Consider the following 15,050-nt stretch of genomic DNA (forward strand, 5'->3'; position numbering starts at 1 on the left):
GAAAGTAGAACTTAATAGAAGTATCGATCAACCAGTTAGTTCTCATACTGAGTTGAGAGGTGGGGATATAGGAAGGACAGAAAAGAACTTTCCTACATTGTCGACACTAAATTAACATCAAGACTAAAAAACAATTAGCCTTTCAGGTATGTGAAAAAACAGACAAGACTTTAACTCTAAATCAAACCTACTCGATTCATCGTTAGACATGTAATTTTTTAAGTGTTCATTTTTAGAGAGACCGACAGACAGACAGAATGAGAGAGGGAAGGACGGGCAGAGAAAGAGATAGAAAATCCCAAGCAGGCTCCATGCTGTCAGCACAGAACTGGACGTGGGGCTCAAACCCATGAACGATGAGATCATGAGCTGACTGAAATCAAGAGTGGGATGCTTAACCAACTGAGCTACCCAGGCACCTCTAAACACATCATTTTTAACAAAATTAACCAATGAATAAACACAACAGGCAGAATTTGAGCCTCTGTTGAAACAAATCATGTATATCAACTTTGAAAAAATAATCACACATTGGAGCTTCCTTAAGAGGGAAATAAGTTGGACAGTGTCTTATACTTTTTCTCCAAAGTTCTATACCTACCCATTTATTTGAACACCTGTTTATTACAGGTCACATTTATTTTTTAATTTTTTAAAATGTTTATTATTTGTTTTTTGAGAGAAAGAGACAGAGCATGAGCAGGGGAGGGGCAGAGAGAGAGGGAGACACAGAATCCTGAACAGGCTCCGGGCTCCGAGCTGTCAGCACAGAGCCCGATGCAGGGCCCGAACTCACAACTATGAGATCATGACCTGAGCCAAAGTCGGACACTTAACCGACTGAGCCACCCAGGCACACCTAATCACATTTAAAATAAAAGATAAAGAATGGGGCACCTGGGTGGCTCAGTCAGTTGAGTGTGTCCAACCCTTTATTTCAGCTCCTAAATCTCTCCCCTCTCTCTGCCCCTCCCCTGCTCATGCTTGTTCTCTGTCTCTCTCAAAATAAATAAAACATTAAATAAATAAATAAATAAATAAATAAATACATACATACATACATAAATACATAAATAAATAAATAAATAAATGGCAAAGAAAATCATTCTCCACTCCACAGTCAAGGGTAGTGAATGCTGAGTCAGAAACTCATTTCTGTTTGGACACCATCAAGAAAAGTCACTGAACCTCGTTTTAATAAATACCCTGTCCACATCAACAGACTGTGGTGAGAAGGCAGGTAACGCATAAGAGGGCACCGCGACTGTATGACCAGCAGGCACCTCTGATGATCTCATTTGTCCTAGCAAAAAACAAAGTTACTGGAGGCTTAACCTGGTATTAATCCCTGGTGTTTCAAATTTATAAGCAGTCAACTGTAATTTGTAAACATTACAACGTTGAGGCACTTTCATGTTTTCAGCTTCTTCTCAGACTCAATTGGTTTGTGTAAGTTGTAAAAAAAAAAGAAAACTAATGGAAAAATACAATTGCTATCAATGAAGCATCCTGCACCTGCTTGCCAATAAATATGTGGCCTTCCTTCTGGAAATTTCCACCTCACGAGCACACTAACTCCGGAAACACGGACATGCAGCCACCGGTTACCGGAACAGTGAAGTTCTGGATGTGGAGGAAGCTGGACTGCTTCCTGCCCATCCCCCTACTGCATTTTCCTGGAGATCCCCAAGTCCACGTCCCTCCTCTGTTTCATTGACTCGTCAGTGCTCTCAAGGTGCATTATCTACTGGCTTGCATGTATCTCTCTGGGGCCTAGAGGAAAGAGGCCCAGGAGGACGGAGTCTAAGGGACGGCGAAAGAAAGAGGCCTGGCTATTCCAGTGTAGTAATAGGGATGCCCAGAAAAATAGAGCAGAATTTAGGCACGACAAGAAAGCTCCCCCACCCCGCCCCAGTCTTCTGTCCTCTCTACTTCCTTTCCACAACCAAGCAGCTCAGAGGGAGGGTCCACCAGACATCAACCTCTTCTGAGTTTACGGCCCTAATGCGGACACTTAGCAGCAATGACCGGCCACAACTGAACCCACTCTATGTGGATGGGGAAACTGATCAATCTGGAGCCATCAGCTGTTCTGTTGATCAATCTGGAGGTTAAGAAAGGTGACCGAAATAACAACTATTAGCAAGGATATGGAGAAATTGGAACCCTTCGGCAATGATTTAAATGAGGATCCAAAATGGTGCAGCCTCTGTGGAAAACAGTATGGTGGTTCCCCTAAAATATTAAATACAGACATTCCATATGATAAAGCAGTTGTACTTCGGGGCAAATACCCAAAAGAATTAAAAGCAAGAACTTACATAAATATTTGTACACCTGTGTTCGCGGCAGTATTCCTCAGGAAGCAGGTCAAGTGCCCGTCAACGAATAAATGGGTAAACAAACTGTGGTTTGTATACATGGTGGAATATTATTCAGCTTTAAAAAGGAAGGAAATGCTGACACCTGCTACGACGTGAATGAACCTTGAGGACATTATGCTAAGTGAAGTGAGCCAGTCACCAAACGTCCAGTCTTGTACAATTCCACTAGTATGAGCTACCTAGTCGGATTACTAAAGACACAAAGGAGAATGGTAGTTACCAGGAGCTAGTGGGGAGGAGTAATGGAGACTTCTTGTTTAACAGGTATAGAGTTTCGACTGGGAAGATAAAAATGTCCTGAAGATGCATCAAGGGGAAGGTACTCAGGCCACTGAACTGACACTTAAAAATGGTGAAAATGGTACATTTTCTATTTTATGTTATGTACATTTTACAATGAAAAAAAGAAAGGTGATCCTATGACCCAGCTTGTCTAGGGCAGCCCCAGTTTGTATCTTTGGCCTGGCATACTTCATATTAGCACCTCCTTCTCTTTACTTGAGACTTGTGACCGTCCCAAACGGGGCTGCAACTAGCACGACAACTCTAACGTTAAATCACCATTCAGTGTCTCCCATCCAAGTGCTAACCAGGCCCGACCCCGCTTAGCTTCCGAGATCAGACGAGATCGGGCGGTGAACGTTCAGGGTGGTATGGCCGTGGACACTATTCAGGGTCTCTAGCTGAAACATGGGATGGGTATAACTCCCACCCCCAAATCTATCTACCTCCAAAGCCCATGCTTTCTACCAGCTCACACCCTAATCAATATCTAATGATTTTCCCTGTCTACGTCAAGCTTTCTAATATTTATTATTTCAACTCTGCTGGCTTACATAGACCTTTGATGTGCTACCTACTTCATAAAAAACATTACCTTAATGCTAATCTCCAGAAACGGGCATATATATGTGTGTGTGTGTGTGTGTGTGTGTGTGTGTGTGTACACACACACATATAATGTTTTATGTCTATTTGCTTACTTTGAGAGAGAGAGAGAGAGAGTGCAAGGGGAGAGGGGTAGAGACAGAGGAGAGAGAGAATCCCAAGCAGGCTCTGCACTGTGAGTGCAGAGTCTGATGCAGGCTCAATCCCACGAACCTCAAGATCATGACCTGAGCCGAAATCAAGAGTTGAACACTCAACCGACTGAGCCACCCAGGTGCCCTTGCTTATATATATATATATATTTTTAAAAGTGGGTGGACAAGAATAGAAAGGAACATCACAGACCAACAGAATGCCTTCTGGTGTGGTCCAGTGGACTTCTGAACATGGAATAGTTCCTGGGGTATTAAAAAGTCCCAAAGCAACAGCATCTGGAGGATGTTACACGCAGTGGCCAATACAGGTTGACATGAAACACTACGGAATCACTCTGTGACTCCACTGATACAGCGTGTGTGATATCAACAAACACAAAGACAAGAGCATCTACTTGAGGCAGGAAGTCAGCATCCGTTTGGTAAGTTCCTCTTTGACCAAAAAGATTCCACTGAGGCTATTTTCTAAGCTCACTAGAGAGATGGGAGCAGTGTTTCCCTACTGGCTTCTGGGTCATCCAGATTGAGCTGGGATCCCAATTTCGCCACTCATTTCCTCCAGCACCGTGCACAGATGACTCAAAGTCTCTAATCTTATGTGTCAAAATGCCTCTTTCATGGGGTTACTGTGAGAATTCAGTATTCGCCTGTAGAGTATGCTGCATGCTGCTTAGCACACAGCATAATAATACTGCCACCTAGAAACCAGAGGGTAAGACCACTTGATTCTCAGATCCTCATAAGCATTTTTATTCTCTCCCACGCTAACCCAAATATTCACCAGCACTAGCAAAGTAAGGGAAAGAATGGCTGCATTCAACAATGCAGATGATCTGGGTTCCCAAAGAAAAAGGCCTTTGGGAGAACCCAGAGTTATCTGGAGAATTGCCTCAATGTTCCCCTATTCTGCTCTCCATGCTCAGCATAAAGCTTGCAGTCCCTTCTCCAACAGTAGCCAACGTTCACCCACTTCAGCACAGGTCCTGTCCCACATGTGGGGACCTGTGCAGACAGTCACGCAGAGCCCAGCTGGACTATCCCGGTCCTCGAGGGCTCTGAAGTTCTGTGGCTGATACATGATCCTCTCCACCACCCTCCCTCTCATTGCCTCACATCCTCCGACCAGATACTCCACTCAACTCTTGCTCTGTCTTTCTTTCCCTTCAGTACCAGGGATATGACAGGCTAAGTGTATCATCCAGACACTGCCAACAGCCCCTGGGAAGGTCTGTTGCTAATTTAAACGTTTTATAGGACCTGTTTACAAAGCCTGCCAACACTCTTCAAAGCAGAATCCCGACACACAGGAAGAGCAAACAAACTGTAAACCAGGAACATTTTATGTTTTTGCTTCTGTGGTCTTAGAAAACATAATACCACGTGTGTAGCTGCTCCCCAGGGTCCAGCAAAGTGGGGCCTTTATGGGATCACTCCAGCTACACAAGCATCTAATGTTCACAGGGATCCTGCTGCTGGTGTATAAATACTGCCTTGCTCAGTGACAGGGAGGCAGGCATTGGTCATGAGAAGAACATACGTTTCTGAGCACGTGATGACTTAAGAGCTTGAAGATAGGCATAGAGTGGCACCTGGGTGGCTCAGTCAGTTAAGCGTCTGAGTTTGGCTCAGATCATGATGTCGTGGCTTGTGAGTTCGAGCCCAGCATCTGGCTGTGTGCTGATAGCTTGGAGCCTGGAGCCTGCTTCAGATTCGGTGTCTCCACTGCTCCCTGCCCCTCCCCCGCACTCTCTCTCTCTCTGTCTCTCTCTCAAAAATGAATAATGTTAAAAAAAAATTTTTAAATAGGCATAGAATTTCTATCACTGATTACACCAAATACACATTACCAATGTTGCACCAAATAGTGCTTAAAAGTGTTCGGAAGAACGATCTGGTTTTTAGCATTTATTTTCATAAAGAAACAGGTATAAAAAAGTCTTTTTTAGCAGAATAAAAATGTTGACTGCTACTGAACCCTCAGAAGAGACACCAAATAACCTAAGTCAGAGAACACCAAACAAAGTGGAGAAGGGATGGAAGGGAACAAGAGAAACCGTCTTGGAGCCATTAAAACAGAAGCCCGGGATAGGAGCCTTAACTACTGCCATCAGCAGGGATTAGCACCTCCCCCGCTCCCCTGAAAGCTCTGCTATGTCACAACCAAGTAAGTCAGGATCCTCAGACTCAACATAGCTCTTGTCCCACTGATCTGAGAATGCTGTTCACTCCTCTGGCATCAAAACAAGTCACAGAGAGAGACTTGGGCCAGACGTGGCTCACCCATATTGACATCTGCCTCGAATTGCAGACAGTGTCTATTCCTCTCTCGCGATTTCAATCGTGGTGCTCTTTACAAAGGACCTCTCTGGATTCACAAAGCCAAGACTCAAATCTCAGCTTCACACTTTCGGCTGTGTGGCCCCGGGCAGGCGGCTTCCAAAAGAAACAGCAACGGTACCTGCCTCACTGAGTTGTTGTGCAGAGGACACGGTTAGTGTATGTAAAGTGGCTGAACCGTGCCTGGCACTGTTTTCATTATTATTAATATCTTGGAGGACAAGACCACAATGATTAAAATTATTTATACAAATAAATAAAAAAGAGGCACTGAAATTTCATAAGCCATCATTAAGCTCCCTAGAGCTGGGTGCACTATGTGAAATACGATTAGTTTAACGAGAATAAGCTAACGACACTGAGTTAGTGGCAGTACTTACTCGCAAACAGAAAGTATTTCACAGCATCATTCAAAGTCAAGAGCAGTAAGTTTTCCACTGCTTGGAGGTCTGTAGATGGATCATTTCTTCTACCGGAAGTCTGTTTCCAATGAGCTTTTGAAGCTTTTGCAAATGAAAGTGCATTCTATTCGATTGCAACAAATGTTACTTTTACATCTTCTGTCAGTCCAAGTCGCTCTAAGTTCATGCTTTTGCTTCATGATTTACTCTGCATATACTTCTTTTCTGATTTTTTTTTCCATTTTGGGAAAAGGCTGCAAATTTGGCCTTCGCTATCTGCAGCATTTCCTCAACTAGGGGAATGGAGATAGTACACACACTGTTTTGAAATTATTTTTCATTTTTCAGAGACTTCCGAATACGGACATTCTCGGCATGCTACTGCTACTCAAGGGAAAACATAACGTTCAGTTTCCCTGAATACCTTGTTTGAGCTTCTGAATGGTACCATGCAGGCATCTCTAGGGTTTCTTATACCTTAGTAGGTAGAATTTGTTTTCGGGGCGCCTGGGTGGCTCAGTCGGTTGAGCGGCCGGCTTCGGCTCAGGTCATGATCTCACGGTCTGTGAGTTCGAGCCCCGCATCAGGCTCTGTGCTGACAGCTCAGAGCCTGGATCCTGTTTCAGACTCTGTGTCTCTCTCTCTCTGACCCTCCCCAGTTCATGCTCTGTCTCTCTCTGTCTCAAAAATAAATAAACGTTAAAAAAAAAAAAATTAAAAAAAAAAAAGAATTTGTTTTCCTTTAGGGGCACCTGGGTGACTCAGTGGGAGAAGCATCTGACTCTTGATTTAGGCTCAGGTCATGATCTCACAGTTAAGGAGTTTGAGTCCCACATTGGGCTCTGCACTAACAGCACAGAGCCTGCTTGGGATTCTCTCTTCCCTCTCTCTCTCTCTCTCCCCCTCCCTCCCTCTCTGCCCCTCCCCTGCTTGCACATTCTCTCTCTCATTCTCTCTCTCAAAATAAATAAATAAACTTAAAAAAATTTTGTTTTTCTTTCAGAACTAAAATCCTCTGTTTTATTAACATTGTACTAGTTTTATCCTTTGTGAAAAAGAAAATGAGCAACAGTAATAAACAAGGAACTTATTCAAAACTTAAAACACAAGCCCACGGGCTTCCCACTTCTACCTACTTAATCAATGGTGAATTCATTGTTCACTCATACTAGACAACATAACAATAATAATACGTAGTAGTCACCCTTGTTGTAAATGTTCCCTAAGCATTTGCAGCCCATACACACATTTTGTTAGCTGACACGTTTTTTAATCTAAAAATCTGGACATTTTATTCGTAAATCTGGATTTTCAGCTTCCCTTAAGAATCAAAAGCTCTAGGACTTCCAGATCCACATTTTCAGCCAGGCCACCAGCTCTCTGGAGCCCAGCAGCTGTGCCCCTTACACACCGTGTGAGCCTCCAATACTCTTCAATTTTGTGGCCCCCACTGCCTTCTCCTACGTTCCTCCAAGTGGGGGCGCCGTGGCCATTCCAGCATCCTCTTTGACCCAGCAGTTCTACTCCCGAAAAAAATCTACCAAAGGTCACATAAGTCTATACGGATATTCACAGCAGCACTGCCTCAATACACCCAAATCCACATGAACATTCGTAGGGCCTGCTTGAATAAACGATGGCAAATCCAGGTAAGAGAATACTAGGGACCCCTCCCCCAAAGCAATGACATAAATCTAGAGCATCCTGAAGTGGATCTATGTCTAAAACATATTACTGAGTAGAAAAAAGCAAAGTGAGGAACAGTAGGTAATGTGGGGGAAAAGAATACGTATATTAATATATGCTTTTCTATACATTTCAAATTTTTGGAAGAAAATATGAGAAACCTTTTTTAACCATGTGTACATATTACATAGACATATATAATATATAATAATACCTACTCATATAATAGGATTACATACAAAATATATACAATATATATAATATAATGTATATATATAATATATACCTTTTGTATATATACATATATATTTTATACTTAGTAAAAGGAAAGACCATGAGCAGAGATATGTGTTTATTATTTTTTATATATTTATTATATATATATAATATATACGCCTTGTGTGTGTATATATACATATTTTACACTTAAGAAAGTACCATGAGCACAGATATGCATATACTTCATATATATACATTATATATATATAATATATATATACCTTGTGTACATATATATATTTTACAGGTAAAAAAAGGAAGCACCGTGAGCAGAGATATTTCAAATCACTTCACGTGTGGTTATCATCAATCTGTGTATTATTTACTTGACTGCCGTCTCAGTTACAGAGTACCTGCAAAGCTGAGCCTGACTCCAGTTCTCAGGCGAGGGGAAGAAAAGGCCTCCCGCGTGGCCCTCCACCCAGGCCCAAGAGCAGAACAGAGATGACTCAACAGGCCACTTGGGAAGCTGTGCTTTTCCACAGTATTTCACAGCTTGCATTGTCTTCCGCACTGGCTTTCCAACAGGAAGGACAAACGGGAGCAGAGAGGCAGGAGCTCCTCCAGGGAGAGCTGCCGGGCTCAGCTCCAAACACCCCTTCCGGCCCCTTCCACACTTACTTGGGGCCTTGGAGAGAGGGGTGTGCCGTGTATTAACGGCCCTGTTGCTGTTACCCGAGTTGGGCATGGTGGGGGCATGGAGTCTATTCTCACCAGCAGAAAGAAACCCTAGCTGGTCAGCCCAGTTCAGCGGAGTAAGGGGTTGGCTCTTCTCACCAAGGGAAAGCAAGGTGACGCATTCCTGTCCGTATGCTCGAGGAGGGCGGCCAGGCAGCAGTGCTCGGCCCCAGCGGCTTTAGGATGTGCTTTCGGTGTTACTAGGAGAGAAGCAAATTGTGCCAGGGACAGGGGATGCCGGGGACAGCCAGGAACACAGCCACTCGCAGGATGCTAGGCCCCTGAGTTAAACCCTGTGACAAATGTCCAGCAGAGGCTGTCCTCTCAGCACTCCATACCCAAGAAAGGACTCTCATCAACAGCCCCTGCGGACTTTCCAAGCCCGCCCTCCCCCCAGGCGTCAAAAACCAGACGCAACTTTCAGCCCTGCCCCCACCCTGCGATGCCCCCCTCCACACTCATTTCTAACCCCCAAAAGTATCCAAGCCGCACCAGAATAAAGCACATATGGAACTTCTAAGTTATCACTTCCTGCTAATGCATGTTTGGGGGGGGGGGGGGAATAGTTAGCAATTAATTAGCAAAAATAAAGAAACCTAGATAAGGAACAGATGACTACGCCCCCCCCCATCTCCCGCCACCTGCCCCCAACAACACACATACACCCTCTCTGGTACTTGATTTCAGAGCCAGCGCCTGGGGTTTGCAATGTCCCTACTCTTAGTTACTATAAGATACAAAGTAAAACATGCAGGTCTATAGTTAATACAGATATCTACTCAGAACTAACTGATGAACGCAGAATTTAGAGAAAACCTAGGTAGTATTATGTGGAAAATTACACCCACAATACTATATTATATTGTATTTATATATAGTACTATAATAAGAAAATAAAACATGACCCCCCTCTTAACTTACTAGAGTTCTCTCCTTTTCAATATTCTAGTGTTCCTGTACCAGTAACTTGGGGGTAAGAGTTCATTAGGAGTGTTTCCAGCACCTGCCATTATCCATTTATCAAAACCCTTAGAACATATGCTACAAAGAGTGAACCCTGACATACTGTGGACTTTAGCTAGTAATAATGTATCAGTTCTGGCTGTAACAAATGTAAGTCACTGCCGTAGTGCAAGACGTTAAAAATGAGGGAAACTGTGGCCCCTGGAAGGAGTGGCTGCACTTTTCTGCTCTACTTCTCTAAAACCCTAAAACTGCTCTGAAAAAGTAATAATTTCAAAAATTGCTACTAACAAAAAAAAAAGAGATGGATTTCATGCCTCATCACAAAAGTTATGATACGCTGCCATTTAATCAAGAGGCACAATTTAACAAGCGATAAACAGGAAAAAGAAATAAAACGAATTCAGGCTCCACTGATTCACAATTAGTGATAACACAAAATATCCTTCAGCGTCAGTCTGAATCTTCTAACTGTGGCTTGCTACACAACCGGAAAAATTACAGAAGCACCGGTTAAGCCATGCAAGATGATAAACTGTCTTCACCACCTTCGGCAACACTGCTTTGCTGTTTCTGTAACCCTTGCATAATTGAGGTAATAACTGGAAGTCAGTCTTATCTGTTTATCGAGCCGGTCTACCAGGACCAGCTATAATTAGCAACCACAGGCTGCTAAAATACCTGCCCTCATTCCAAACATCTCCCCTTTCCTTCTTTTCTTTATTCCCAGCTGGCCTTCTCACTCACCGCTATGTGTTACTGGCCATTGTCATCGGCACACAGCAAGATCTCAAAAGGGGCTTGCTTACCTCTGAATCCTTGGCCTGCTGATTTCGAACGACTATCAAATTGTACAGGATTCGGTCGTCGTCTGCCTCTGTGTGGGACGCATCGTGAGGCATGCTCCACAAATTCTTTTCATCATCTCTCACCAGCGTTGCTCCAAATGAAGAATATGGATTGCTATCACTGCGGTGTTTAAAAAAAAAAAAGGGTATAAGCATTTCATAATGTATGTAATATATATAACATATGCATCCCATGTATATAACATATGATAACAATAAAAGGTACACTATATACCCTATAATATAAAACATAATATATAAATACATATATTTCTAATGACAAGGTATGAATTATTGTCTCCAATAATTAAGCATAGCACAATAGAACAATTTTAAAAATCACTTTGAAACTGGCAGAGAACAAAGCCTGGGTGGCTCAGCCGGTTAAGCATCAGACTCTTTGACTTCAGCTCAGGTCATGATCTCACGGTTCATGAGTTTGAGCCCCAAGTTGGGCTCCTCACTGACAGCAAGGAGACTGCTTGGGATTCTTTCTCTCTCTCTCTCTCTCTCTCTCTCTCTCTCTCTCTCTGCCCCTCCCCCACACATGCAATAAATAAGCAAATAAAAATAAATAAGTAAGTTTGAAAAAGGCAGAGAACAGACCAGACACCTGGGCAGAGGTAATTTTACTATGTTAAACATGAAATTTAGCACTACATATCCCAGCAACAAAAACATGAAGGAAAATCCAATGGGAGAATAAAATTCTCGTGAGAGTAAAAGAAGAAAACAATTCACAAGAAGAGGTGAACCTTTCACCGGCTCTGAATTCAAGGAAGCACCATAAATTTAGAGCACAATGGCACGGAATAGCCACCAAACTCCTTACCAGAAAATGAAGTGATAAAAATACGCGTATCCAAATACTTCCAGTAAACAATGTGGATGTTGAATAAGAATTTCAGTAGCCCCCTTCTTGTATGTTTGCTTAATGATTTACCCTTCACAAGATGGTATCCGTGCTTGGGCTTATGGAGGAGGTGAGCCGCAAAGTGTCATACTCAGGACATGCTTGTACATGGCCCTGGTTACCTTCTGTGGGACGCACAGGGCGGGTCATGCTGAGGCTACTTCCTTCATCTAATTATATGTATGAAGCGCTGACTTCATGTTAATCACAGGGCTCAGTAAAACTGAGTGAAACAGACATGATCCCGGTCCTTGGACCTCACAGCCCAGGGAGGGGAACACATTAATGATCAGGTGACTATATAATGAAAAACGGGTAAGTGCTATAAAGGGGGAGTTCAGGGAGCCTTGAGAGGCAGTGGGAGAAAGCATCAGGTAGACATCATAAAGAAGGGGTGCTTGAGCTTTAAGTTAAAAGAACTATGTTCTAGGCAAATGAAACAACACATTCAAAGGCCCTGGGGTGGGAGGGAGCAGGGTGTAGGAATTGGAAGAAAGAGAACATTGGTGACAAAGTGATTTGGCCATAGTGTTTTCTAACATTGACTAGAAATGTGGTTTTTATTCCTAAAAGCAAGGTAAGATGTAAAAGGGCTTCAAACAGGATGTGATATGACATGCATAGAATTACATGTTCAAAGTCCTTTCTGGTTAAAGTGTGGAGAACGCTTTAGAAGGCCGAGAGTGGATCTGGGAGATTCATTAACATGCAAGAGAGGTAACTCGGGTGAGACACGACAGGTATGAGGATTAGAACAGTGGTGTAGAGAAAAGCACACTATTCGGGAACGTGGACAAGGTACGAGCTCTCCGGCTTGTTCATCTGGATGGTGAGGGCTGTCATTTTCTGGAGCAGAGCTCTAGAATGTCCCGTGATCGTGGGGTGGCCAACACACCTGCAGATGTGACGTGAGATAATGACAAAGGAGGACCAGAAGAAGACTCCCAGATAAGCAGACGACCCCTGGGAAGGAGGGATAGGAGTAGCTGACAGACGGGCTGGAGGTCAATATTGAGATTTAAACAGAAGCTAGCACTGGGGAAATCTTGTAATAGGAAGCGAAGTACTAGTCAGCAAAATGGGGTTCAGCAGCAGCAGGGGTGTGGGGGTCAGGCTACCAATCAGAGACTCAGACTTAGGAGAGCTGGCCAGGACCCACTTGTAAAAACTGGAGGAAAGGTGGGGATGGGGTTTTCGCACCAAGGCCATCAGGAGGCCAGCCATCTACATCAGACAGAGGGCTGAGACACCGGACCCTCAAATCCCTCAAGCTGCATGGTGGAGTGTAGGGGCTGGGACTGGAAGAAGAGGTCAGAGCATTCCAGAAAGGGGCCACCTGTGGGGAAGCAGACACAGCACAGCCACACTGTTATCAGAGTCTCCCTGCCTTCACATAGGCTGCCCGACACGCAAAGGCTGAAACGCAGAAAGCCCTTCTTCTTAAGAGTGGTGAGCCAATGAAAGAGGACACAAATGAGGCCTCGTTTGCCCTGGCCACCCGGGCGTTAACGAGCATGTCAGATTCCTTCTTTCCTTCCTTCCTTCCTTCCTTTCCTTCCTTCCTTCCTTCCTTCAGTTGTTTATTCGATGAACATGGAATGGATGCCTGCTGTATACTGGGCACTAGGCTGGGTGTTTCGGGGGGACTTGAAACCAAAGAGGACATTGCCCCTGCCCTTAGCGTAACTATAATGTAATGAGAAAGTGAAATTTTAAAAAGTTAAGTATAAACAGAATGTCGTAGGAGCAGAGAAGGAGTGACAACCTGTGTGTAGATAGGAGTTCAAGAAAGGTTTCATGAAGGTGACATCTAACCCAGACCTGACGAAGGCACAGCCTGTCGTCAGGAAGAGAAGCCCAGGGAAAGGAATTCTTGCAGAGGGAACAGCAGGAGCAGCACACAGAGGCTTGAGGGGCCCACGGGGCTGGGGAATTTCCAGCGTCCCTGAGTGGTTCCACCACGCGGAGCACGCACACAGGGAAACGGAGGGGTGGGAAGAAGAAAAGGTCATTTGGGGTCAGACTGATGACAGTGCTGGGGCTCGGGCTTTAGTCTCTGAACCGTGAAAAAGTGAAGGGGATTTTGAGCCTTGTCGGGTCCGGGTTTCAGAAATAACTCTGGAGAAGAAGGAACAAGGACAAGGCTTAGGAGGCTTAAGAGACAGTAGGTGTGGTGTTCACGGCCTGAACTTTGAGGTCCTACGTCAGGGGCCCGGGAGCGGCTGTGGGGGTGGAGTGCAGCAGGGGATGGGCAGGGCTCCCCTGGCAGAGAAAGACAGAAGCCCACAAACCAGCCACAACAAGAACGGCCGCTCAATTTAAATCTCATTTGCTGGGGTTACAAGGAAGGTTTCTTTGGGGAGGTGGAGTTCTGCTAATAAAAACATGTGTCCCCATCATGTGAAATACTGGTTGGGGTGAGCACGTACGACGGTGTGGCTGGGGAAGCGGGGCAGGGACGGTCATGAGAGGCCGCGCCGCAGTGCAGTGAGGCAGGCAATGGCAGTGCTAATGCACTGTGGCACGCAGCCCGGAGGTGCGAGGAGACAGTCAAAGCGGATGTGGGCCAGGGATGCCTTTAACTGGGACGGCACAGAGGAGGGAGGCCAAGGCTGACCTTGAGCTCACAGGGCAGCCAGAGAGGGGTCAGGATTTGGGTTTGGGAACAAGGACGGGGCCGGACATGTAGACTAGGGAGAAATGCACCTGTGTTTCTATCACCTCGACAGCCTGGGGAGTAAGGAAAGGTCTCACGGGGATAGCTAGACTTAAAAAGCAGGGATAGTGGGGTGATTGGAAAGACCAGGTGAGAGCCGAGGAAGACAGAAAGCTGGGCCAAGAGGAATACCAAAGGGCAGGCAGACACCGGAGAGGTGCCCGTGACGCAAAGGGTACCGTCATCACTTGCTTTCCGCCTGACAGATTTTACGGCCACTGACACACCATCTCTGCACCACACAGCTCTTTGCACAGGGCTTCCACGTCCCATCCCTCCTGTTACACAACCATCTGAGGTCAGAAGAGTAAGTAACACTATCCTGCTTTGCAGACAGGGACCAGCCTTCGGAGTTGCTTGACTTTCGTTGCTTAGGCAGCCAGCTGACAGCGTCCTCCCAGCATGAGGTCCCCAGTGGGGTGGCTCCAAGCAGTACATGTCACAGATGTGACATCCAAATGCCGTGACGGGGATACACTCACGAATGGAGCGGCTCAGATAACAGCTACCCGTGTGAAGCGCTCCCTGCACAAACCGGCAAGTTCCCCCGGGGCGTCCCCTCCTGGCATCCAGACCCCAGGGGCACACAGAAGCTGCAGCCATGGCTGCTGATGCCATGGTACACGTCCCTCTCGGTCCACGAAACCCTAGTACTTTCCTGAAGCCACTCTTTTATTTGTCCCCGAATCTGCTTCATTTGTGTAAGTCTTGACTCTTCAATGAGCTGGTGAGTTCCTCTAGGGCAGAGATTGTACCCTGGACCTTCTGACATTCCACATGACCTGGCAGGGTCGGGCACAAA

The 15,050-nt window shown here is 45.1% G+C and overlaps 1 protein-coding gene across 3 annotated transcripts in view; it reads right to left on the reverse strand.

Annotated features, from left to right (window-relative positions):
* The window catches only part of MREG (melanoregulin), a 61,439-nt gene that overhangs the window by 29,861 nt on the left and 16,528 nt on the right, over positions 1-15,050 (reverse strand). For all 3 annotated transcript variants that reach the window (XM_042995287.1, XM_015539278.2, XM_042995286.1), the window contains exon 2: positions 10,581-10,740. In XM_042995287.1, the coding sequence (XP_042851221.1) occupies positions 10,581-10,673 (93 nt within the window). In that variant the 5' untranslated portion in view covers positions 10,674-10,740. The remainder of the gene's footprint in view (positions 1-10,580; positions 10,741-15,050) is intronic.

This window comes from Panthera tigris, chromosome C1, assembly GCF_018350195.1.
Source record: "Panthera tigris isolate Pti1 chromosome C1, P.tigris_Pti1_mat1.1, whole genome shotgun sequence".
Lineage (NCBI taxonomy): Eukaryota > Metazoa > Chordata > Mammalia > Carnivora > Felidae > Panthera > Panthera tigris.